At 36.3% G+C, this 23,613-nt stretch overlaps 1 protein-coding gene across 2 annotated transcripts in view; it reads right to left on the bottom strand.

Annotated features, from left to right (window-relative positions):
* Positions 1 to 542: 542 nt before the first annotated feature.
* The window catches only part of LOC114524242 (transmembrane prolyl 4-hydroxylase-like), a 37,034-nt gene continuing 13,963 nt past the window's right edge, over positions 543 to 23,613 (bottom strand). Inside the window, exons 5-10 of one of the 2 annotated variants that reach the window (XM_028545385.1) lie at positions 17,530 to 17,564; positions 13,928 to 14,111; positions 12,747 to 12,804; positions 12,353 to 12,462; positions 2,483 to 2,573; positions 543 to 1,944 (exon numbers count right to left, since the gene is read on the bottom strand). In XM_028545385.1, coding sequence (XP_028401186.1) covers positions 1,369 to 1,944; positions 2,483 to 2,573; positions 12,353 to 12,462; positions 12,747 to 12,804; positions 13,928 to 14,111; positions 17,530 to 17,564 — 1,054 coding nt within the window. In that variant the 3' untranslated portion in view covers positions 543 to 1,368. The remainder of the gene's footprint in view (positions 1,945 to 2,482; positions 2,574 to 12,352; positions 12,463 to 12,746; positions 12,805 to 13,927; positions 14,112 to 17,529; positions 17,565 to 23,613) is intronic. The other variant, XM_028545386.1, reaches the window with a different exon arrangement.

The following is a 23,613-nucleotide window of genomic DNA, read 5'->3' on the forward strand; positions in this document are numbered from 1 at the left end:
GTATCCTTATGGAACAGCTTACCAGATGAAACTAAGGAACAAAAGAGCCTTGAAAAATTCTAATTCATTCTTGACCACAGCTGATGTTTCTAGGTAATGAATTTCTGAATAGTATATGTAGGCTATAATTGTAGTAAAATAGTTGTGTGCGATATAATTGTTAATTAATTTAATATTTGTATTATAATTGTAGTAAGTAGTTCCCAAACGGCTCCTCGAAAAGCAGGAGCCTATACGTGCCCTGAAGGACTACCGTTTTCAAATATTTTTAAATAATAAAATAATAACAATAATAATCAAATTCGCTCGCGCGACCGTATAATGTATGTATTTTTCGATGTAATTGCGGTGTATCGATTATTTTCTCGGAATTAATATAATTATCTAGGTACAAGATTATTCTAGAGGTTAAAAGGTCTTAATTTCGAGTGGTATTATACACACTTCAAATTCAAGCTAGGAACAGTTGATGGAAAAATGAGTCAACTATAGGTCCTCCGGCAGGAATCGAACCTACGCTTTTGCGATGCCGGTGCAATGCTCTTGCCACTGAGCTACAGATGTAGCCGGAGGACCTATAGTTGACTCATTTTCCATCAACTGTTCCTGGCTTGATTTTGAAGTGCGTACAGGGTGTGTACAAAAACAATTAGACAACTCGCCTTCGTTGTCTAATTGAAACACGCTTCTCAACCAATCAGCACGCGTGTACTATAGATGTTATATTACAATTATATTTATTCCCTGAGGGGGAGTATGGAGCATATCCAAACATGGAAAGAACAGTTCATATGAGACCGGGCGGGCTCGCGCTTTTGCTGGCACGCTTGATGTTTTCATATGAACCTGTTTAAGACGAGATCTCGCTTCGTTCAGCTGCTGACTATTTTACAAATATTGCGAAATAATATTTATATAATAACATGCAATTTCATTGTTCAAATCAGGAGGAATTCCTCCACGAGGAATTTAAAAGCACTCGCGAGTTTTTGGCGGGATTCTCAAAACGATATGGTTGTTTCACTGTAGTTGTTTTAGAAAACAATTCACAAATGTTTTTCGTGCAGAATAGCGTGATTTATTCGACTGCGGCTCGTGTTTTTTTACACTTTTCAAAAGTCTCGCAACATCCCTCGTGCATGGATCACGTTATCCTGCACGGAAAACCATTGTAATCCTTTGGTGAAGCGAGTTCCGGCACTGCTGAGCTAGTCCGACTAAACCGTGCTGACCCGTCTCATATTAACCCGTCCTTAGTATAATAATAAAGCCATTAGGAAAATAAAAATACCCCTGTTATGGATGCGTTGAGGGTAAATTAAATGTAACTTGTACAGTTGTAATTGATCACTTTGTTAATGCTTGCTGCTATGTATGTGTTTTACAGAAAATCTCCAAAAATCTTCTTGGTGTCATTTCCTTTCTTAACTTGTCAGCAACAATATACAGTTCATCCTGTTTAAGTTCGGCTAAAAGAAGTAGTACTGACTGTAGAATTTTACTATGTCCTAAATTTTTACCCGACCTAGTTTCCTGAAAATCAGTATTCGTTTCAGGTTTTGTGTTCATGACAGGAGAGTATCTTTCCTTAAACTGAGTGTAATTCGAACTTTGCTTCAAGTCAGGATTACCCAAATATGTATAAATTTCAGCATCCTTTTTATTTCCGGGTTTAATCCAATTTGTTCCGCTTTTCCATGACCTTAATTCGTGTTTGCCATCTCCTATGATATCAATCCAAATATTTGCGATCCATTTTTCACCATCGGATACACAATCGCCATGACTGGAAAACGCATCAAGTGCACCCATCCAAGAAGTTTTGGTATTCAATAAGTGATTATACCATAGAAGTGCTTTGCCTTGCTTTGGTTTAACAAGTAGGTTGCATTTGTTACAGCTTTTTGCCAAATTGCATTTCTCAAGATACTCTCTAGGTAAGTCCTAAACGTAAAAATTAATGCATAGTTCACCAGTTATGGATATTCTTGTAAGTTTGAATGGTGAACAGCATTTAATTATGCATTATGAACAGCATTTAATTATGCATTTTGTTCAAAACGCCCCGCCTACTCAACACTTAATTTACCGAAACGGCACGGCTTTGTGCTCGCGCTTTGTATTGGTAGCATGAGCACTAATAAAACTGGGCACGAGTACCAATTTTAGTGTAAACGGGGCTTTATAGTCAGTGGCTTCGACAGGGAAAGGACAAGGGGGGATGTGTGTGTACTCCAAGCTATCTTCATGCACTGACCATTGTCGAGATAATTCTAAACCTGCGAAGAAGATTTAAAAGACTTGCTGATGATGTAATTTTCCACTACCGTTTTAGCTGCACTAATAGCTATGTTTTGCTGTTTCTATATAAGATTATCGTTGTTCTGGTAACTTTACATTATATACAGTATATATGTCCACGTATTCGATATTATCAATATTGATTTCATCGATGATTCGATATCATTACGACATGACTTGCCTTCTGAGAAAATGTCTTGTTGTCAGCCAAGGGGAAACATTTCTCTCCACCTTCGTAGTTGTCAGTCAAGAAAACCATTATTGTTAAATACCTAGAATTTTTATGAGCATAGATTTCACAACATATTCTGAAACAACTGAAAAAGATGTTCTAAATCCAACCATAAATGTTTCTATTAGACACCTTCAAAAGCTTCAAATACGCAGCTATATATAATATCTACAAGTTTTCTTCAGATATCCCAAAATAATATTATACTCAATTTTTATTATCACTCGCTTCATTAGTAGCAAATAAAAGCATGTACTTTTCGAGAAGTGTTACTGTGGGCGCATAAACTTTGGTCAGCGGAATCAAATGTGTGGAAATAAATAGCAGTTGCCGTGAAAATTGAATAAACGTGGATGATTACTTTTGATTTTCTATCAAAATATTTTGCCAATATGTATACAAAAGTATTGGAATTTATAGTAGCTTCAGTTGCATTTCTCTGAAAAAAGCCTCCTGCTTCATGCCTTTCGAAAATTGCTAAAAGTTATTAATGGTGGTTGCTGCTGTGTCTGAATTAATAGTTTTTCATATCTTCCGTATCAAATTTGTTCAGTGCACATGCAATCAGCACATTTTTGAAATATTTAACGTGGTGCTAATAAAGGCGTATATGGGAACGCGTGCTTTTTCTGGGAAGTGGGTATAAATTAAAGAACAGATCGACTTATATCGAGCTAGTTTCCTTCGATTATACTGCGATTAGTGCGTGTTAACGGTATTTGGCTGTTGCATGCGCTAGTTTTGAGAATAATTTAATTGGGAGCTGCATGCAGGCGAGTTCTTTGCCTGGGGTAGATTGTTTCGCACCGGTTTCACATGTTCTAAAACACATGGGTTCTAAATTTTAGAACGTCGCCATTAAGCGTCGCTAGATTATAATCTAAATAAGACGCCTGTTCTGGCGTTAACTTCCGCGTGCCGCGCACGTGCCAGTCTTCAATATAAAGCTTCTGAACATAGACAATACAGTTCATTTAAGAGTTATTCTGCGAACTCGAGTCGTATATGAGCTGATAGCCGACGAGGCGCCGAGTTGGCTATCGGCCATATACGACAAGCGTGAGCAGAATAACTGTTTTATTATATACACACAAACTTTGTCGCCTTTTCGGTGCATTTTGGTGTGCTATTATCAACTAAAGCTTGGATTTCTATTTCACTCAACTCCCAAATCTTTCAGCCATTTTGTTTACTTTCTCTACTAGACAGATATGAGCTAATATCTGTCTAGTAGCCCACCAATGAAATTGCAGCATACCTCATATCTGGCGCTTGTGTATAATTTATAATAAACTCATTTATATGCCTTGCGAACCTAAATGTTATTCGATCGCGAATTTCAGAAGCACATCGTACTTTTAAAAGTATAGAAGTTCAATTGTTTAAAAATGTAAACAAACCGCAAAATACGTTCACTTTGTCTTAAACTTTGGAATTCGTGCTTATATTAAATCTTCAATCCTTTCCAATTAACTGCGACGTTTCAACGCACCCGTAAACGACCACATCTTGTTAAACGGCGAAATAGCAGCGATATTATTAAAATAGGACCAAAATCTACTTGTATTAAATATATTCTTATCCCAATTAAATCTAAACTTAATCAAACAACATCAAAAGAACGGTTTATTTGTTCCTCTTGGAGGAATTGCCGTATCATGCGAGCGAAATCGAATCGCGCATTAGAAAATTAGTCTGAGATTTCGAGCTGTGCACGACAACTCTTGGGAGACAAAACTGTAACGTAGATAAATACGGTCATATACACTATATACTCAAATACTAGTATATTTCGCGCAAAAAACACTTGCGACGACGAAAAATATTGAGAAAAAAAATGAAAACGAAAAAAAAACAAACAAAACCGAGGCAAATTTTCAACTCCGTCGCTGACGCCGGAGTAATAATCTAAGCGACGCTTTAGTTAGTTACCAGGACCGCCGAGAATGTAAATAACAACATGGCGGCTCGCCGAAGTGCCATGTCATTCACATCACAGTGTCCAACGCGTTTTGAAGCGGCAAAAATCAGTGTTTTAAGTGTTTCAACGTCGGGAAAAAATCAAGAAAAAGCTTTCTTTAAAAGTTCGTAGAAATACAATTAGTGACAGAAGTGTTCATAGACAATATGGGTAAGGAGAGGCATCAATTGGAATTATTGGAATAATACCATGATCACCTCGGGTTCTTTTGTTCTCACCGGGTGGTTTAATTGCGATATTCCCGGCTTTAGCGGGCAGAACTCTAAATATCCCGGCAAAGCCGGGCAGATTTTTAATTTCTCCCTGATTAAAATTCATGAGCCAAAATTCGAAGACACGACAAAGAGTTTTCTTAATATGTTTTACACAACAAAGAAAATAATTACACAATACTCCTACTATCAATTAATTATGAAAAAACTAGTTTCACCTCGGTGATCATGGTATACAAACTGATACCATGGTTTTTAAGAATATATTGATTAACTCTCCTGCAAACCCTGGACTGTTAGTGAAAATCCCTCGGGACGCCTTCGGGCTTCGCCCTCTGGCTTTCCCTCTGGACTTTCACAAACAGTCCTCGGTTTGGGGGAGATTTAATCACTATATTCTTAAAAACCATGGTATTATTTATAATAGTTCTTGATTATTCACAGTTAGTCTATTTATTGTACACCTGTTTGCAAAATAGAAAATACTAATACAGTTTGAAAATACTAAAATATTTCATAATACACCAGGGATAATAAAAATAACACACAAGGGAATACAAAGCAATTGCTTTAGAGAATATTTCATCTCTTATTAAGAGGAGATTTTTTATTATGTCGCGTATTTTGGCCGGAAAACGCTCAAAACCTAAAATCTTTTCGGCGTATACCACTCAAAATCCATTTATATTACCTTTAATCTTTAGATTATGTTGTGAACTAATTTTTAAACTGTATTTGGTGAATGCAAAACACCAAACAAAGGAGTTACTACAAAATATAATGCGGCGGCGCTATCAACAATGTTATAATGTCAACGCCATTATAACTGAGTCTGAAATGAATACAAAAGAAGCTTCGATTCAAGTGTTATTTTTTTCTCGGCGTATCCTGAGAAATATTTTCATTTTCACAACATTTTGAGATTATACAGTAAACATACTTTGTGGATGCTTTTCAGGTTTGCAAAACATTTTTAATGCTGAAAATTTTAGTGTTGCATGAAGATATAACCGAGGTTTTGAGCATATATTACGCGACATTATATAAATTACAGTGATATGGAAGACCAAAGGCAGAATTAATTAAAGCATTTGTGACTCCATATCAAAAAACACATACCTTTTCCGTGTTAAAACATGGTATGATTTTTACCCTGTATATCATTGCGTAAGTTCGATTAAATAATAGCAAATAGATCTTTCTAATATAATCCTAAAACATTCAAGTCTGTTTGTGTGAAATGTCACACAAGGATGATGATGTGATTGCCGGCGTACGCGCCGGGCGCCACCGAGCTCAGTAAATACTAAATTACTGGGATTTTTTAATCTTACTGTGTATATGCATGCAGAGTCTAATCCCGGTCCAGCTGAACCAGATAATAATTTCCAATCAACCAGTAAAGTCGACACTACAAAAACATCGTCTAATGAAGGTAACGTTACGATTGCTTACCTAAATATCCGTTCCTTAAAGAACAAAGAGCACTACTTACTGGTAAAGGATTTTGTCCTGAAACAGAGACTGGACATTTTCACTATCTCAGAAACTTGGTTGGGGCAACTCTATGACTGATACTGAAATTGAATTTCCAGGATATAGTCTATTTAGACTTGATCGTGACGGAAAGAGAGGAGGTGGTGCCTGTGCCTATATCAACCATAGTTTCAAATGTGAGACCGTGAAAGACCTATCTTATATTGCAGACTCTGGCTTACCTCAGTTATGGCTAAAGATACAAGTTAGGAACTTCAGATCATTTTTCGTATGTACAGCTTAGCGTCCACCTGGTACTAGTTTACCTTGTTTCGAGAAAGATTTCAGTGAAACCCAAACGTCAGTTTTGTCCTTCAACAAACCTATATCTACATCCTGGGTGATCTCAACCGCAATGTCCTAGATACGAATGACCCAGTACAGCGCTCTCTTTTTGATTTCTGCACTTGCTTCAACCTGACGCAGTTGGTCGATTAGCCTACCAGAGTTACTGAGCGTTCCAGTTTATCGATTGACGTAATCCTTACCTCTTCAAAGAAAAACATCAAGCAAACGAAAGTCCTCCCAAATTGAATAAGCGATCATGATGTGGTTATGTCAATTCTGATCTTGAAGAAATGTCGTCCAAGCCCGTCTATGTCTCTGTCCGAAGTTTCAAGAATTACAACAAAGAGGCTTTTTGTGAGGACATATCAAATGATCCATGGTCCGTCATTATATTTACTCGTATATATTGTTAGAGGGACAGTTACGTTCATTTGAGAGCATTTTAACTTGTTTTGAACAGTTCTTTTTGACCGCCAGTGTATATATGAAAAAATCATCATAATCTCAAAAACAGCCCGACGCCGAAGGTCGAGGGACGTTTTTGAGACCGAGGGAAATATTTCCCTACACGGCCCGAATAAACTGGTAAATAATAGATAGAATTTTTTTCTAGTGGTCCGAATTAATATTTTAGCGTTGACTCTGTGCTTTTAAATTTCAACTTTCTAGACGGTTGGCCAATGAATAATGCAATATTTATTTGCAAAATTGCAATATAAGAGGGGACAGAACATCCGGTTTGACTTAATTAGCCGAAGAGAAGCCAAATTTATCATCAGGTTATTTGACTTTGAAAAGAAGAAAAAAGACAGCATATCAGAAAGCGATTATTGAAGGGTGAAAATTAATCGGACTCGTCAACAATAATATCAAATAAATCATCCGTGAAATCAAACATAACCAGTTCCTCAAATGATAAGATCCCAAAGTCAGTGAAAAGAGACTCAATTGTTGAAATCTCGAGAACAAGAAGCGGGGGATGCTAATGAACGACTAGAAAAATAAGAGGAAAAGCAGAGATCTCTAGAGGAAGAAATGCGAAAGAAAGCAGATGAAGTTGAACTCAATCGATAAAACCAATTTTGAGGCGTGGAACGCGGCGCTCACATCAGTTGTTGAAGGGACCAAAATACCAGTAAAGGAGAAAATGCTACGGCTGCAGAACTGTCTAAAAGCAAAAGTGTTAGAGTCTTAGAGACGGTCAGGGACTTTGGATTCACTCAGCATGCGTACGAGAGAGCGAAAAAAAAGTTACAATGCAAATACGGTGGTAAACGTAGACAGACCCTGACCGATTTGGTAACCTTAAGAGCACTACCCAAAGTACGAAGATATAACCTGGAGGAATTGGAAACCATGTTGTTAACGCTAGACCGTATTCTTATCGCATTAGAAGACGTTGATCGTGGATGATGAAATTAGAAGTCAGCGCCTTTGTTTAACAGTGAAGGAAAAACTCTCAGTGGAATACGTCAGAGAGTATAAGTATAGGTTAAATGAACGGGATGAAGATGATGATTTTAAAATGTTGGTCCAGTGGATCGAGAGGCGTGTTTGCATCATGGACGAGGCTTTGGAGAAAACGGGAGAATTCGTCAAAGGGTACCATGGAGGACGACGTCATAATCAGGGCTTTAATGCGGATACGAAAGCTAGGAAATGTATCGTTATGAATTGCGACGTTTATCATCCGCCTTGGGTTTGTCCAGAATTTAGAAAGCTCCCTGTAGCTACACGAAATCAACTAATTGCTAAAACAGGAAGGTGCTTCTCTAGTCTAGCGGCTGGTCACCGAAGTAAGTATTGTGGCAGAAAGAGAAAATGTGGAGTCAGCGGATGTGAAAGTAAAGGACATAGCAACTTGTTGCACGACCTAGCTGAGAGAATAGGAAAACAAAATGAAGATAATGACAACAAACAAGATCAGAACAATCCTGCAATTGGACAACTATCACTGATGGTTCTCCCTACATCTGTCGAAATTGGCGGCAAAAAGCCAAAAATCAATGTTATGCTGGATCCTTGCTCCACTGGATAAAATGTTACCGAAAGCCTAGCGGAAGAGTTGCGCTTAAAAGGAGAAAAACAGGATTTTACCATATAAGGAACTGGCGGGACGGAGATTAAGAAACAGTCGAAACGTGAAAGTGTGTGGTCATATCCATCAATGGAACCTTCTCATCGCCCGTGGAAGCAAATATGTTAACTAACGTAACAGGGAACACGCCAGAAATTAAGTGGAACAAATTAAAGGACAATTGGCTACACTTGGAGACCATCTAGTTTGGAAGAGCTTCAAAGCGAAACCAGATCAGATTTAGGAATTGTTTGTCAGCTTTGTCAATCAACTCTTGCTGAAACTTAGAAGGAAAAAAACAAGACAAATTTCTTACAGAGTTTTATGGAAATTCATTTCCCAACTGGAGAAATACTTTCATCGTTATGGAGAACAGAAAATAGTTTTTCCTATGTTAATCCATCTTCCACAACACCTGATTGGATTCTAGAGAAAGGTCAAGATGACCAGGGAATATCAAAGGTAAAGCTTATTTTAGATTATTAAAATTACAAGTATTTTGCTAGTCCTGATAACTTTTTTCGATTTAATTGGTAGCCGGTTATGTGATATGATTATTATACCTCTGGAAGCAACTCCGCCCGCAACAAAGAAATTCAAGCTTTGATGTCATCAATGAGACAAGAAAGAGAAAGTTGAATAAACGATGATTTGATACTATATATAATATCGGTGCTAAACTGAATTATTAAGGTTTCTCGGGATCAATATATATATATATATTATTAGTTCATAAACATTGTGTATATTAAAGATGCGTTTCGGACGTTTCCTCGCATAAGTTGTTGGGGTAACTTACCGCGATAGAAATTTACGGTCGGGCCTCATATTGACGAGCTGTGGAAAAAACTATCGAGACGCCTATTTTGATGTATGGGGACACGGTATGGGACAATTCTAGCATTGAATGTATTCAAAGGGTTTTAAAGCTTGAAAAGAGGGCGGCACGTATCATTCTGGATGCTGGTAGGTTTGCATCATCAGTTACTATATTTAATGACTTAAACTGGCTTCCATTTACAAAGCAATCTCAAATTAAAAGGAATACGCTAGTTTATAAGCGTATAAATACAAGTTTTAGTACCCTAGTTATATTGAAAAGTTTTTAAGACAAAATTCAGGCATCCACAAGAGAGAAACTCGTTACTCAAGTTCCAACTTTATGTGTCCAAAATACACTAGGAAGACTGAAGGAGGACGCACTTTTACGGCTAGAACGCACTTTTACGGATAGAATGGAACAGTATCGATTTAGGTATTAGGAAGAGAAACTCAGTAGCTAGTTTCAAGTACAATTTATGCAAAACATATTAAAATGATCAGAAATCCACCATGATCTTGAATGTGTAAGTTTTAATTATTAAATTGTAAATAGTAACTATTTTAGCTTAGTTTAGTATAGGTGAGGGCCATGAAGTTCTCAGTGTATTTTTACCACTGTAAAATGTTACCCTCTTTAATAAAGCCTATAATAATAATAAAGACACAACTAACGAAGAAGAAGACAAAACATAGCGAAGATTACAAGGCAAGAAGAAGATCCTTAACATGGACTTTATTAATGAACATTAGTTTCAACATTGTAAAGATTGTAAAGATAGTTTCAATATTTTCATCCACCTTCAAATTTTCTGTGATATTTTAAGGTGGTAGATGCGCCCGCCGAATTTCGTGAAGCGTTATACTCTGTCAGCATAATGACTGACTCAACCGTGGAGTATTGAGATCACCCATGACTGCATTCATTAAACCAAGCGCCGTACAAGCCGCACGGAGTGCTAATTTTTTAAGACAATGAATTCAAAACAAGTCAAAGTGCAATCACGCGCGCAAGAGTGTTGCATATCACAAAGCTGTTTGGACTTGGATATCAATAGTGATGCAGTCAAGCAGCCTTTGAAGTTTGGCCTAAAATTGAAACGTTATCATCACACGGTCTTTGGCCATACGAATGAACAATCTATTATCTACGTTTAACAATGATGCGCACAACAATGGCAGATAATACAACAGCGAAAAAAAACACGCATCATTCATAAGTCAATTATATAAGCTGCATGAGTACCTTTTCTTGGAGCTACTTAATTCATCAGATGTGTTATTTTATATACTTATCGCTATAGAATAAGCAATTTTATGTAATTTCGATTTGAGATAGTGTAGTTATTACATGCATCTATGGAAGAAGAAAATATATAGCTACACGTTACAACTTGCACTATTGGAAATCCTTTAGTCATCATCAAAACTATAGAGTTCCGATTACAGTTTGTGCATTTCCATGGGCTTAGCTACTGAGATGGTCAATTAATTCAACTGTAAAATAAACACCTTTCGTTGTCTCGTCGAGAGTCGTGCATCGACGGTTTTCGGCAGCCCGGTGTTATTTGTTGAAATGTGTTATTGTTCTAACTGTAATTTAACCATGATTTAGCTTCATATCTTGGTTAATATACAAGACAAGAGTTGGTGCGTTTGTTAGTACTTGCATCAGGGGAATTAAACTATGATCAGGGAAAATACAGTAAATACAAATTGGACTGTGTTTCTTAATTAATCAAGACAGTTGTAGTCAATGCCTTGTAAAAACATTATTTTCATTATAATTTTCAACGGATCATGAGTATTCGTCTTGTATGTTATAGTGATTACATAGTTCTGTGTTTAATCCCAACTGCATATGTCTTCTTTTTCGTGTATATAGGTTAGGGCTAGAACTGAAATGCATGTGCATTTAGCATCATGAGCATATATATCTCCTCGACCGTTATGAAGACGCTTTTTGTAAAATAATTAATGTAAAATCATTTGATATTATGTGAAATTCAAAATTCACATGAAATCACATTTCACATGTGAAAGGATTTCACATAGTCACATGTGAAAGGATTTCACATAGAGTCACATATGAGATCTCACATGTGAAAGGATTTTACATGAAATTAAATGCGAAATTTCACATGTCAAAATATTTCACATGAAGCTATACTTCATATAAAATTTACATGTCAAAGGTTTCACTTATAATCACACCTGACAACCACTGTTAAAAACGCAAATAGCTTAATCTTAACTCAGTCGCTGCTTGTTTATAAAGTTTTCTAAAGTAGCCAAATATGTCACGTATGTGGTACGAAAGCGCAAAGTTCGAATAAACAATGCTTCTTGGTTTTTTTCCGAACTTTAGAGTCTTCAAGAACAAGAGTATTATTCATACATCGGTTTTTAAAAAAATTCTGAGGATAAATTCATCAAATATTTTCTTAAAATAATCTCCTGGATATTATAAGGACATTTTATGTCTTGGATATTTCAAGGACATTTTTTGATGTTTCATGGACATTTTAACATAAGGGTAAATATTTATGCATTTCTTTTAAGGCGTAAACTCTGGAATTTAGCAATAGATTTTAAAAAATGCACAGTTTTAAGCCAAATAGAATATTGGACCCTAACACGTGTTTTACGTGTTTTACGTGTTTGACATTGCATGCACGCATGACGGAAAAGAAACTGAAAAACAGAATCGATATTGTGTCAAGACAACAAACCTGTCGTAGTTATTTCCTCAAAGCATGCAGGTTTGGATATCTAAATCATGTGTTACGCCACATGTGATACGATTTAGACGGTGAAAAGATTTAGCCGGAACTAAACCGTTCTTTCGATCGTCTTTACAAAAGTAAAAGGAACTAGCTGACACATCAAAATGATGAATACCTTACCTGCAAAGTCTACAATTTGATGAGCCATACTGACAACATGGTAGCTCATTTGATAGACTTTGCGTATCATGATGGCAATCATAGTGCGCTCCAGTTTCATACTTTACTACCTAAAATTGAATTTGAAAATTTGAAAAATATATTGATTCTAACTCCAGAGTTATTATGATTAATGCGTGCTTTTGAAGCGTCTTTGTGGCATTTTGAACTACAGCTTGCAATGCGAAAACACGACTCTATATGTCGATTTTCAGTTTTGAATTTGGTTTTGAATTTGACAAAACTTGTATCCACCAAAAAATATGTTACTAACTTTTCCAATTATAATTTTTGTTTCAAAATATATATAAATTATATACATATGCACGTGATATAACTAAAGGACACAAATTACCTGAATGGGCTCACTATTTTCTACTATCTTTTTTGGTAACATTGAAACTTTTGCAACTCTATACAATGCAAAAGAAGATATATTTTGGCCGCTACATTTTATTAAACGTCGACGTTTCGATAGTTAATAAAACACGATGGCCTTCAAGTTATATTTATTTTTTTTCAGTATTTAAGCAATTTCATGTAAAACAATGCGTGTACAAAAACAATTTCTCGGATTCAAAACGACGGTGCAATTTTGTGAAAAAACAATGCAGTAGAAAATATTGTTCGCTTTCCGGTATGTATAGATTTCTTCATAAGATTCTCGCGGGGAAATGTTATGAGTATAGCTCAAGTGGATAGATTTCTTTGCTGCATTTTCACCTACTGTTGAAAAAATTTTTTGCCACAAGTTCTTGGTCTTTAGTATAGATTTGGCTCTTTTGTCTCTTAGATGGTACAAGACGATTTATTATTTCCCAAATAGACCTCGGGTTATCTTTGTGTTTCTGTATTTCGTTAGAGTTATATTCATGGCCAGAAATTGCGGACATGGAATATGCAGATTGGGTAACAAATTTGCATATCTGTTCAAATATTATTCGTTTGCAGAGCTATAAATTAAATTGCGCATTCTCAGTTAAATTTCGCAACTCTGCATTTTTATTTTATTTCTACGCTATTACGGTTTTCGTTTTATATGGTATTCAACGTGATAAATGACCAAAACTTTGTTTTGAAAATGCAGGACGAATACTGATAAAACATTTTGAAATACTATATATAAAAATATTAAGATTAACTTGCTCTGCAACGAGCAATTAAGGCAAATTATAATCGACCTGTTTAAAGGTGTATTTTCAGCGTTTAGTACTGTGCACATTACAGTTTACTATAAACTCACGAAGCTTTATTTTGACACCATATGCAAATTTAGGCGGAAGTAGAATGTTAACTATGTCCGAATTTTCTGGCCATGCTTGCACTGCTTTCCTAAAAGCATTTTTGATAATCCCAATCCTTAATGTTAGGCGTAAGCATAAATCTCTGGTGTTATCGGTCTCTCTCTTTCATTTGGTTTTTAAGATCTTGAATAATAAATGGAGAAGGTCGATTGCGAATCGCTATCGTTGTAATCGGTGCGTGTACATTAAGAGCAAATTATTTAAGAATATTTTGATCCCAAAGTTATTTTACCTTTCGTGATAGTTCTCAAACAGGTCTTCATATGCAAGTAATTCGTCTTCATTGTGCCAGAGCCATGTTTGTTGCATAAATACGTTGTCTGGTTTAGATATCTCGGAATCAGCTATGTGTTTCTCGAACCATTTTGCGGTACGTTCTTTGTCCATATTGGCGAATTCGTTTTTATCAAGCTTTCCTACAGGAGTTAAGAACATTAATTATAAATCATTTTTGAGCAACAGTTTGACTAACATGGCTATCATTATCGAGGTTTTTTATAACCAAATACAAATTAATTAGCGACTGCGTCAACAATATTTGGGAAACACGTCCGATAGAGTGCAATATTACCATTGAGCTATACTATAATCCCAGCAGGGAGTGCTCCTCGAATTTCAGTAACTTCACCGCCATCTTTTTGAAGCCGAAAACATGGTGGACTTCGCCTTCTGCGCAATGCGCAGAAGCTCTGCTGACGTCACATGGTCCTAAATTGGAATGGCAGTTACCACAGATCAGGCTTAAATCTGAGCACGCTTCGAAATCTTTCCTTCTGGCTTTTGGGAAATTTTTGTTTTGTGCGAAACCTCGTTGTTTTCGAAATTTTCGATTTTTTAAATTAATTAACTATAACACAAAAACCATTATTTCAAAATATATACAAGCCGTATACGTTTTTTTACCAATACCAGGACAAATAAGTATTGTAAGTATTGTAAAAAAATATTTTCCGAGTTTCATTGATTCATTCAACAATTTTTCATCAATTTTATCAACATATTGTAAATAACTTTTATTTAGAATTGTAAATATTATCTATTACTTTTTTTTTAAATTTTATATAGGCTGTTATTTTACAATGCGCATGAAATCCAACTGATTTTTAAACTTCTAGAGGAAATGTCTAAGAATTTCGTAACTTTTTGTATGCCAGAAATTGTTTGCCTCTTTTATAGAGATAAATTGAACTTTTCTAAAGTCAATGCATTTATCAACATTTTATGTGCAGTAATACAATTCAGCTAAGTCGTATTTGTTTTATAGGATTGCTCATTTAGCATTCCTGACCACCTTCATACAGTATAATGCTTGTGATATTGTCCATTATGAAAATGTTTAGTACATTCTGAGAATTGTATTTCAGAAATTATAGCTGCTATCTCACCAACTGGTGTAGGTTTTTTACTGCAGTTACAATGATTTCATGTTTCAAAGAAACTTTCACAATGCCAATTTATTGATTATAAATCGTGAATTATCCCCCATTAACTAGTCCTCTTGGAGAATGGTTTAGGAAATTAAGAGAAAAGGTTAAAATCAAGTCAATATGGCATAATCGATAATCAACCAGCCGCTCATGTGTATGATACATTGCATTTTGCTTTAATTCAATATTTCCGAACAAAGGAACGAAATGATGCAAGCCGTGTCTTGCTTTTTTCCAATTGGCACATTCCTGCAAAATAAGAGGAATATGATAAGCCTTGCTGTATTCAATTTAGACCACCCTTTTTGATAGTTACAAAGTGAATACAACGTACAGAAAACTATTGAAATATGACAAATATTCTAATTAAGGCTATTTGAAAGAATTGCATTATGAAAATTTACCAAAAAGGCTGACATACACTGGCGGTAAAAAAAAACTGCTCAAATGTTGCTATTATCGTATGTAACAGGAATCGTGACAATCTATCTTTTATTGTACACTAACGGTCAAAAAGAACTGTTTAGATACAAATTCATAAAAAAGAAGCGAATATAGGAGAGAGCTTCATAGGCATTTTGTATAATTCTCTTATTCCAAACAATATTTCAATAATGTAATGCAAGCTGCCACACTTCCAAGATATAGTCAAACAATGGTTTCAGGAAGAGGGAGTGACAGAAATGGATTGGCCTGCACAGTCAAAAGACCTTAACCCTATTGAAAATCTGTGGGACAATGTCAAGGGGATAGTGCAAGAAAGGAATTCATTCATAAAGCGTCCATGATTTATGCGTTGCTGTAAAGACTGTCCATAGGATGAATTTCTTTTCACCGTGAAGATTACCACCTTAACAGAAAGTATGACACGCCGGTGTAAGGCCGTCAGCAATTATAAGGCCAAAGGAGGGTCAACAAAATATTAATATTTCATATAGCTTAGCATGTAATCTAGACTATATTTACTTGTATGTATTGTTAGAGGGACAGTTACGTTCATTTGACAGCATTTTAACTTGTTTTGAGCAGTTCTTTTTGACCGCCAGTGTATAAAACTAGTCACTGTAACATAGTAATATAACTTTCATTGAATTAATAATTATAATGAAATCAAAATATGTTGTTGGCAAACACTTTTGCTTTTCATAGCTTTAATTTTGAGTCTTATATTAGTTATGTACTAAAGTGCAGCTGTAAAAAAACGATAATAATTAAAAAAGATTACCTGATTCTCTTCCCATGAAACATTTAACACATCACAAGTAGATCAAAAAACCACATGTTCGCTTAATTTACCTTCGCTTAAAAACAATTTTACTCAATTTTTGTCTTTGGATCGCGGTATGTCAGCGGGCCAGGCCATTTAGGACCATGTGGCGTCAGCAAAGCTCAAAATCCGGCATGTTTTTAGCTTCATTTGATAATGGCGAGCACTTAATTGCGACAACTTTTAGGTAAGGATGTCACCTACGTAAAACTCTTTGATTTCACTATTTCATTATATAGTTAACACTTATTTACTGCGAGCGAAGGAAACATACGTCTCGTGAAAACTGGACAGGTCTCCGGTCCATAAAACATGTTTTCTGAGTTCTCGGTAAATAATTTTTTTATTTTACAGGGTGGGTAAAAAAACTAACACCTTTGAAAGTCAAATTAGCTGCGAACTTAATTATGGCTGGAATTTGACAATTCCCATGTATACAATCAACAGGAAGTGGTTAATTAATGCAAAAGTGTTTAAACCAATTAAACTAATTCAACGTGGCGAGTGGACCAAAAAAACGGAGCTTAGAATGCATTTTAACTCCCAAAGGGAACAAACTTTATGTTTTAGGGATCACAAACCTTGTGTTTTAATTAATGGGTTCACTTATTTGATATGCTTTGTATACCAATGAGATATTTTAGGTAACTTCTGTCACATTACAGTTAATTTGATTCTCAAAGGTTTCAATGTTTTTTACTCACCCTGTATACTATTTGTCAAAGAAAAATCAAACTACAAGGTAGACAACGAAATATCTATTCATAAAAGTCATTTCAAGTGGATAAACAGGCTTTTAGGTCGATCGTACAGGTGCGCCGCACGTGATTAAAGTTGTTATTTCTCATGGGATAACACGTTATTTCACTCTCTAGGGGGTCGCGCGGGCGACATAAAAAATTCGTCATAAGAATAGCTTTTGTACGTCGACGTCAACATATCAGTGGAACCCTTTGTGAACTTGTGGTAATTTGCAATGGATTGAAAAGGCGGACTAACTATAACTCACGTACAAGTTTCTCCTAGTCGAATTCCATGAAAGTTTGCAATCATTAATACTCCCCGCCCCTAGCGCTTGAAACCCTTTCACTCAACATTATGCCAATGTGGAATGCCCTCACACTCGATTTACAATCTTACCATTGTCGTCATTGTCTATTTTGCAATCTTTAAACCTAAAGCAAGGAGACTACATAATTATGGAGATTCCGGTCTTCCTGACGTTTTTGCCAAGAGGAAATTGTTTTAATCTAAAGTTGTGAAATTTAGTCAACGAAAACCGTAATATATGTACCTATAGATAAAAAAAACAAATTAAAGAAACTTATATATACTATCTAAAGCATCAGGAGTCGTGTTACATTATGCAATCAGGGCCGTACTGATCGCGTTCCAATTTAGAATTTATCGAGGATGCTAAAAATACAGGGTGTATAAAAAAGGTGATCAAACTTTAACACGCTAAATTTTACGTGAACTACCCAGTCTATGAACGAATTTTTTTCACATTCAGAAAGATCAAGCTTTTAACTATCAGATGACATGCTTTTAATATCAAATGGTGAAGAAATGAGCACATAGACTAATTGCGAAGCTTAGTAACGGCGCCTTCGCGCAACATGGAAACGAGGCTTATTATGCAAAAAACATTATTTGTATTTTTGCAGTTCAAAGCTATTCGCCGTTTTATATCCCGGTTTTCGCCTTTGGTTTACATATTTTTCGATACCTTTAAGCTTGGTTTCATCGTTGTTATTATGGTTTTCAGGTTAGGAAGTCTTGACTTTCAATTGAGGTGTTTTTGTGGTGTTTTCATTAATCTTTTCTGCTGCTTCCGTCGGAGAAATATGGGAAAGGCCGACACAAACTTAACTAAAAATTTAATTTTTTCCAAACTATTTCGTTTTCGTCTCTTATTTCATTTTTCTTCCAATTATTTGTACAAAATTTGGCGATATATATTTGGTGCAAAATTTATGTTTTCGTGACAAAAATTATTGAAAAGTAACAGTCAGATTATATAATTTTCACACCTGATAACTGAATTGGTTTTGAAATCGATTCAAATTTATTCACAAATATCACTGAATTTTTTATCTTTATACCACAGTAATACTGTTAAAATGGTAAAAAGTAACTGACTGATATATTTTTGTTTATTTCGTTTGAATAAAGTACACACGATGCATGGCTTGCATGCCCACCTGAAGGCCGAATTTAATTTAAAAGTCGAATTCGAATGCACCTGACGTTCTCTATATTTTGTGTCCCTTCAAAACACTATTCTTTCTATATCTACTACCATGCAATGGATGTTTAATAAGGCTTAACCAGAAATACTTGAAAAGGAAAGGATTCCGTTCACCATCGCAGATATTTTTTCGCCTTCCGCTTTGCCATCATGTAAAGGTATATCTTAAAAAAACGGAGCTGCTGTAGTATAATATTTTGGGAAAAAGATCTCTTATAGTTTCTGTCAACAGATTTTTTCCTGAACTGTAAAATTGCTGTAAAATTACAGCTTATCAATCGATAAAATTGGTATAAAACAATTTAAATGAGAAATGTGAACATGGTGGTTCTTCGACCGTGACTTTTCAATACTTCTAATACAAAAACATAAATTTTGCGCCAAAAATTTATCGCCAAATTTTGCCCAAATAAGATGAAGAAAAATAAAATAAATTTTCAAAAACTTTAGACGAGATAGTTTGCAAAAAACTAAATTTTTACCTGAGTTTGTGTCGGCCTTTTTAAATATTTCCCAGACGAAAGCAGCGGATAAGATTAATGAAAACATCACAAAAACGCCTGAAATAAAAGGCAAAACTCTCTCACCTGAAAACTATGATAACAACGATGAAGCTAAGCTTAAAAGTATCGAAAAATATGTGAACCAATAGGGAAAACCGGGATATAAAACGGCGAATAGCTTTGTACTGCGAAAAAAAACAAATATTGTTTTTTGCATAATAAGCCTCGTTTCCATGTTGCGCGAAGGCGCGGTTGCTAAATTTCGCAATTGGTTTATACGAGGCTGATAAAAAATGTTAGTCACAATCTCATATTTTCACCTTTGAGCCTAATTAAAGCAGTTCATAACAAAAAGAAAAAAAAAATTAATCACGAACATGTCACAGTGTGCACTGGTTTTACAACTTGTTTATTGCAATTATTTACATTTACACTTTTTAAAAAGAGATTATGCGCCGATGCCTTCAAATTGACCACTATCTATGCACTTATGCAGGGTTATCAAAACAAGCACACAAAGTGAATTAACTCCTTAACCATTGTGTTTTGCTTACCCTTGGGTTATGGATACAAATTATGGTATTTGCAGTTTTTTTACACACCCTGTACAATAGCGCATCAAAGTTTGATAATTTTTTTATACACCCTGTATACGAACAAAGCTAATGAGTTACTCGGTAAATTAATGGTTTTAGATATCATAATTTGTAAAATTTACGTGTAATTAAGAGCACCAGGGGCGAACATTAAGGGGGGTGTGTGGGGTGTGTGACCCTATCTTTGTGAAGTAAGTCTAAAAAGTCAGTCCAAAAATGTGTATGAGTACAGGAAAAGTCGGTCCATTAGGAATAATTTACGATCTCAAAGATACCGTCATTCTTGTCGAAAAAGGGAAGAAAATTGGCATTTTAGCAATCGAAAATTGAGATTTCACTGCGTAAGTAAAAATGCGTATATATGCGAGGTGTCAAGTTTCGATCGCTTTGCTGTCACCATAGACAATCCAGAAGACAGGGCCTGGAAACGCCATTGTTTTCGCGTGCGCTCTCCATGATACGGCCGGCATATTTTGCGGGCTCATGTAGAACTCCATTTTTGAGAACAACAATGTAGACACTTCTCAGCAAAAAGTCAATGACAAAAAGAATATGTTGGTAAAAACCATAAGTTAACAGTTTATAGTTTTTTGTTTAAACTATCTTCAAATGGGACTCTAAAACGTGCCTAAAGTAAATTTAACAGGCACATATTTTGAGGAAAACAATGGCGACACTCGGTTTAGCAAAACATACAACATACGCAGTTTTTATGATAATTTCACTTTTTTAATATAAGACGATGTTAGAAAATGCGATTAGTGCACAGTTAGTTGATTTATTGTGTCAAATATATAAAAATGTCCCTCTGAAACTGGGTCGAGGTGATTTTATAGGGTCCCAACTAGGTACATATTCTACGAGAACAAGAAAAGTGACATTTTAACATCTAAACACGACGCAATCCATGCAGCTACTGGCGATTCTTAGCTTTTCAAGCGCAAAAAGAGGCTGAAAAAGGTAATAGATGCATACCCTGTATTATTTTGTTTACACAATGTAAGACAAAGTTTCTCAATTTATCAAAATTGTAGTTACATGGCGGTCCTTTTGTGGTTGAGACTGAAAAAGGTTCTTACTGTCGGGCTCACACACTAGTCTGCATGTAATTACAAGTTGCAGTCGCTATCCTAATGCATTCTTTTGTAATATAAGATGCTATTTGTATGTTGTCAAAGCTTTGATTTCATGTTACAGGGTCCCAAAAAACTACCTAATTTTTACGTGCGTATATTTTTGATGCAAACACTTCTGGAACTGGAACTATGAGCACTGTTTACACTCAAGATGAAAAATGAAAACGCACTTATCTTGAAATATATCTGACTTGAAGGTCAGGTAGAAATATAATATTTATATTTAAAAAATTCTTCAAAATATGCAAACTTTTGCTGGATCTATTTTGCATTATTTTTTCTGAGTAAAGAACTCGGTTGCGTAGCAACTTAAAAATTGACGTGATAAAGCCATATCACGGATGGCGCGTCAGCATTATAAGTACTTTAGCTTGCGTTTCCATCCCTGTCTTCTGGATTGTCTATGCATGCTGTCACACGCCACAACCACAGTTTTATCCACTTCCGCATGCAACATCTCATTGATTCATTCTCCGCTAAGGTAATGCGATCAGATTATCCAAGAGGGGTTGTTTGCCTTGTCGACATAGCGACTTGGGCGAACTTTCACAACATGCACTAGCGCTCCGTTCGAATCTTCGAGCCTTTTAATTCGCAAGAAGACATCTCGAACGAGATTTCATACTAGTAAATGTATCTTGTCAGTGATTGTAATGTTGAGTTAATAAGTAACTAGGTAATTAGAATAAGGCGGGAAGCGGAGAACAATAGAGACACGCATGTGTAATAACGTAAGACAATAGAGAAGATTTTAGTATTAAAGATACATCTTTACATTGGCGACGAGGATAAAATAACTTACTCTGATGGCTACTAGTCTCTTTCAAACACCTCCAATAACGCCGTTTGACGTCGTAGACCCAAATAACGTGAGTATTCGCTAGGAAACGTCTCGAAACATACATTATCGCTACAGGGATTACCGATGATAAACAACAGCGCTCTCTGCTTCTCTTCTGTGCTGGGGAAGCCGTCCACGAAATATTCGACAACCTACCTAACTCTGACGAAGCAAAAGACTACAAGACTACTTTGAAACTTCTCACTGACCATTTTTCGCCGAAGAAAAATACGACATTTGAAATATACAAATTTCGTCAAGCTCAACAACTCGATGACGAAAGCGTTGATCAGTTCTATACTCGTCTCCGACTATTAGCATCTACCTGTGAATTTAACGACATTGATAGTGAAATTCGGGCTCAGATAGTTCAACGATGTCAATCGAAAAAACTGCGAGAGGCTGCATTACGAGATGATACAATAACACTCGCGAAACTTCTTCAACACGCGCGTGCTCTTGAAAATTCAATGAAACAAGCTGTAGACATGGAAAAAACCCTGGCGATTGCAAAATCAGAATTAGCTGCTCTTAGTATAACCGAAAATGAAACAACCCCACACCGTGGCCGAAATGAATCACATTCGTACAACACAACACGTCGCCATGCACGTTCTTCCTTGCCTGACAATAACCGCGTGACAATTCGCGTGCATTTCAACAACAAAATAACCCTGATCGTCGATTTAACACACAGCGAGCAACGTCGAAGTGCTATAACTGTGGCAACTCGTGGCCTCATCTAGATACTCCATGTCCAGCGAAAGGAAAACAATGTAACAATTGTCGTCGTCTTGGACACTTTGCTAAGGTTTGCCGCTCGACGAGAGTCCCGTCACATCCCCGTCGTCGTAGCGGAAAACACATTCGCAACATTGATTATCGCCGTAGCACGTCAGCGTCAAGCTCTGAGTCCGATGAATGGCTCTACTCAGTTCAAAGCGAACGACAAAGAAAACGTCCCGAATTTCCAGAAGTGCATCGCGTGGCCTTACCTCAAGCGTAGGTCAAAATCAACAATGTCAATTTCACGTTCATGATTGACACCGGTGCTTCCATCAACGTCATTGATGAAAACGCTTTCGCAAAGTTGGAGAGCCACGCTAAACATGACCACATCACACTTCAAAAACCAAAAACTAAAATATACGCTAATGGTAGTAGAACACCATTGCCTGTTCTTGGCACCTTCGTTAAAGTAGTCGAATCACGCCGTTGTTTGACCTCCGCCAAGTTTTATGTCGTCAAAGATGCTCATGGCTCTCTACTTAGCTACACAACTGCGCGAGAACTTGACCTTATCAAGCTTAATGTAAACTCAATCGACACAAGGGCAAAACACCCACCAACAAAACACCCTTCTCCGCAAGTGCCTTCACCGACCCAACTGCCAAAGTCCCCAAATTTGCCATCCACAAAGGGCACACCCAAATGCTTAGCCACAACCACTTCTCCCAAAACCCATGCTTTAGTAACCCAATATCAACACCTCTTCCAAGGCATTGGGAAGATGCGTGATGTTGAAATTAAGCTTCACATTGACCCCAACGTACCACCTGTCACACAACCAGAGAGACGAATTCCCTTCCACCTGAGAAACAAAGTTGCCGCAGAATTGAAACGACTCGAGGAAAACGATATCATTGAAGATGCAACAGGTTCTACACCATGGGTGAGCCCAATCGTTGCTGCACCCAAACCAAAGAATCCCAACGAAGTTCGTGTTTGCGTGGACATGCGGCTCCCTAATTGTGCCATTCGCCGAGAACCACACCCTTCACTTACCGTAGATGACATCATCCATTCACTTAATGGCGCAAAAACCTTCAGCAAGCTTGACCTGCATTCTGGCTACCATCAACTAGTCTTAGCACCAGAATCACGGCACATCACAACT

The sequence above is a fragment of the Dendronephthya gigantea genome, unplaced genomic scaffold (genome assembly GCF_004324835.1).
Source record: "Dendronephthya gigantea isolate DGI-Jeju-01 unplaced genomic scaffold, DenGig_1.0 000030F, whole genome shotgun sequence".
Classification (NCBI taxonomy): domain Eukaryota; kingdom Metazoa; phylum Cnidaria; class Anthozoa; order Malacalcyonacea; family Nephtheidae; genus Dendronephthya; species Dendronephthya gigantea.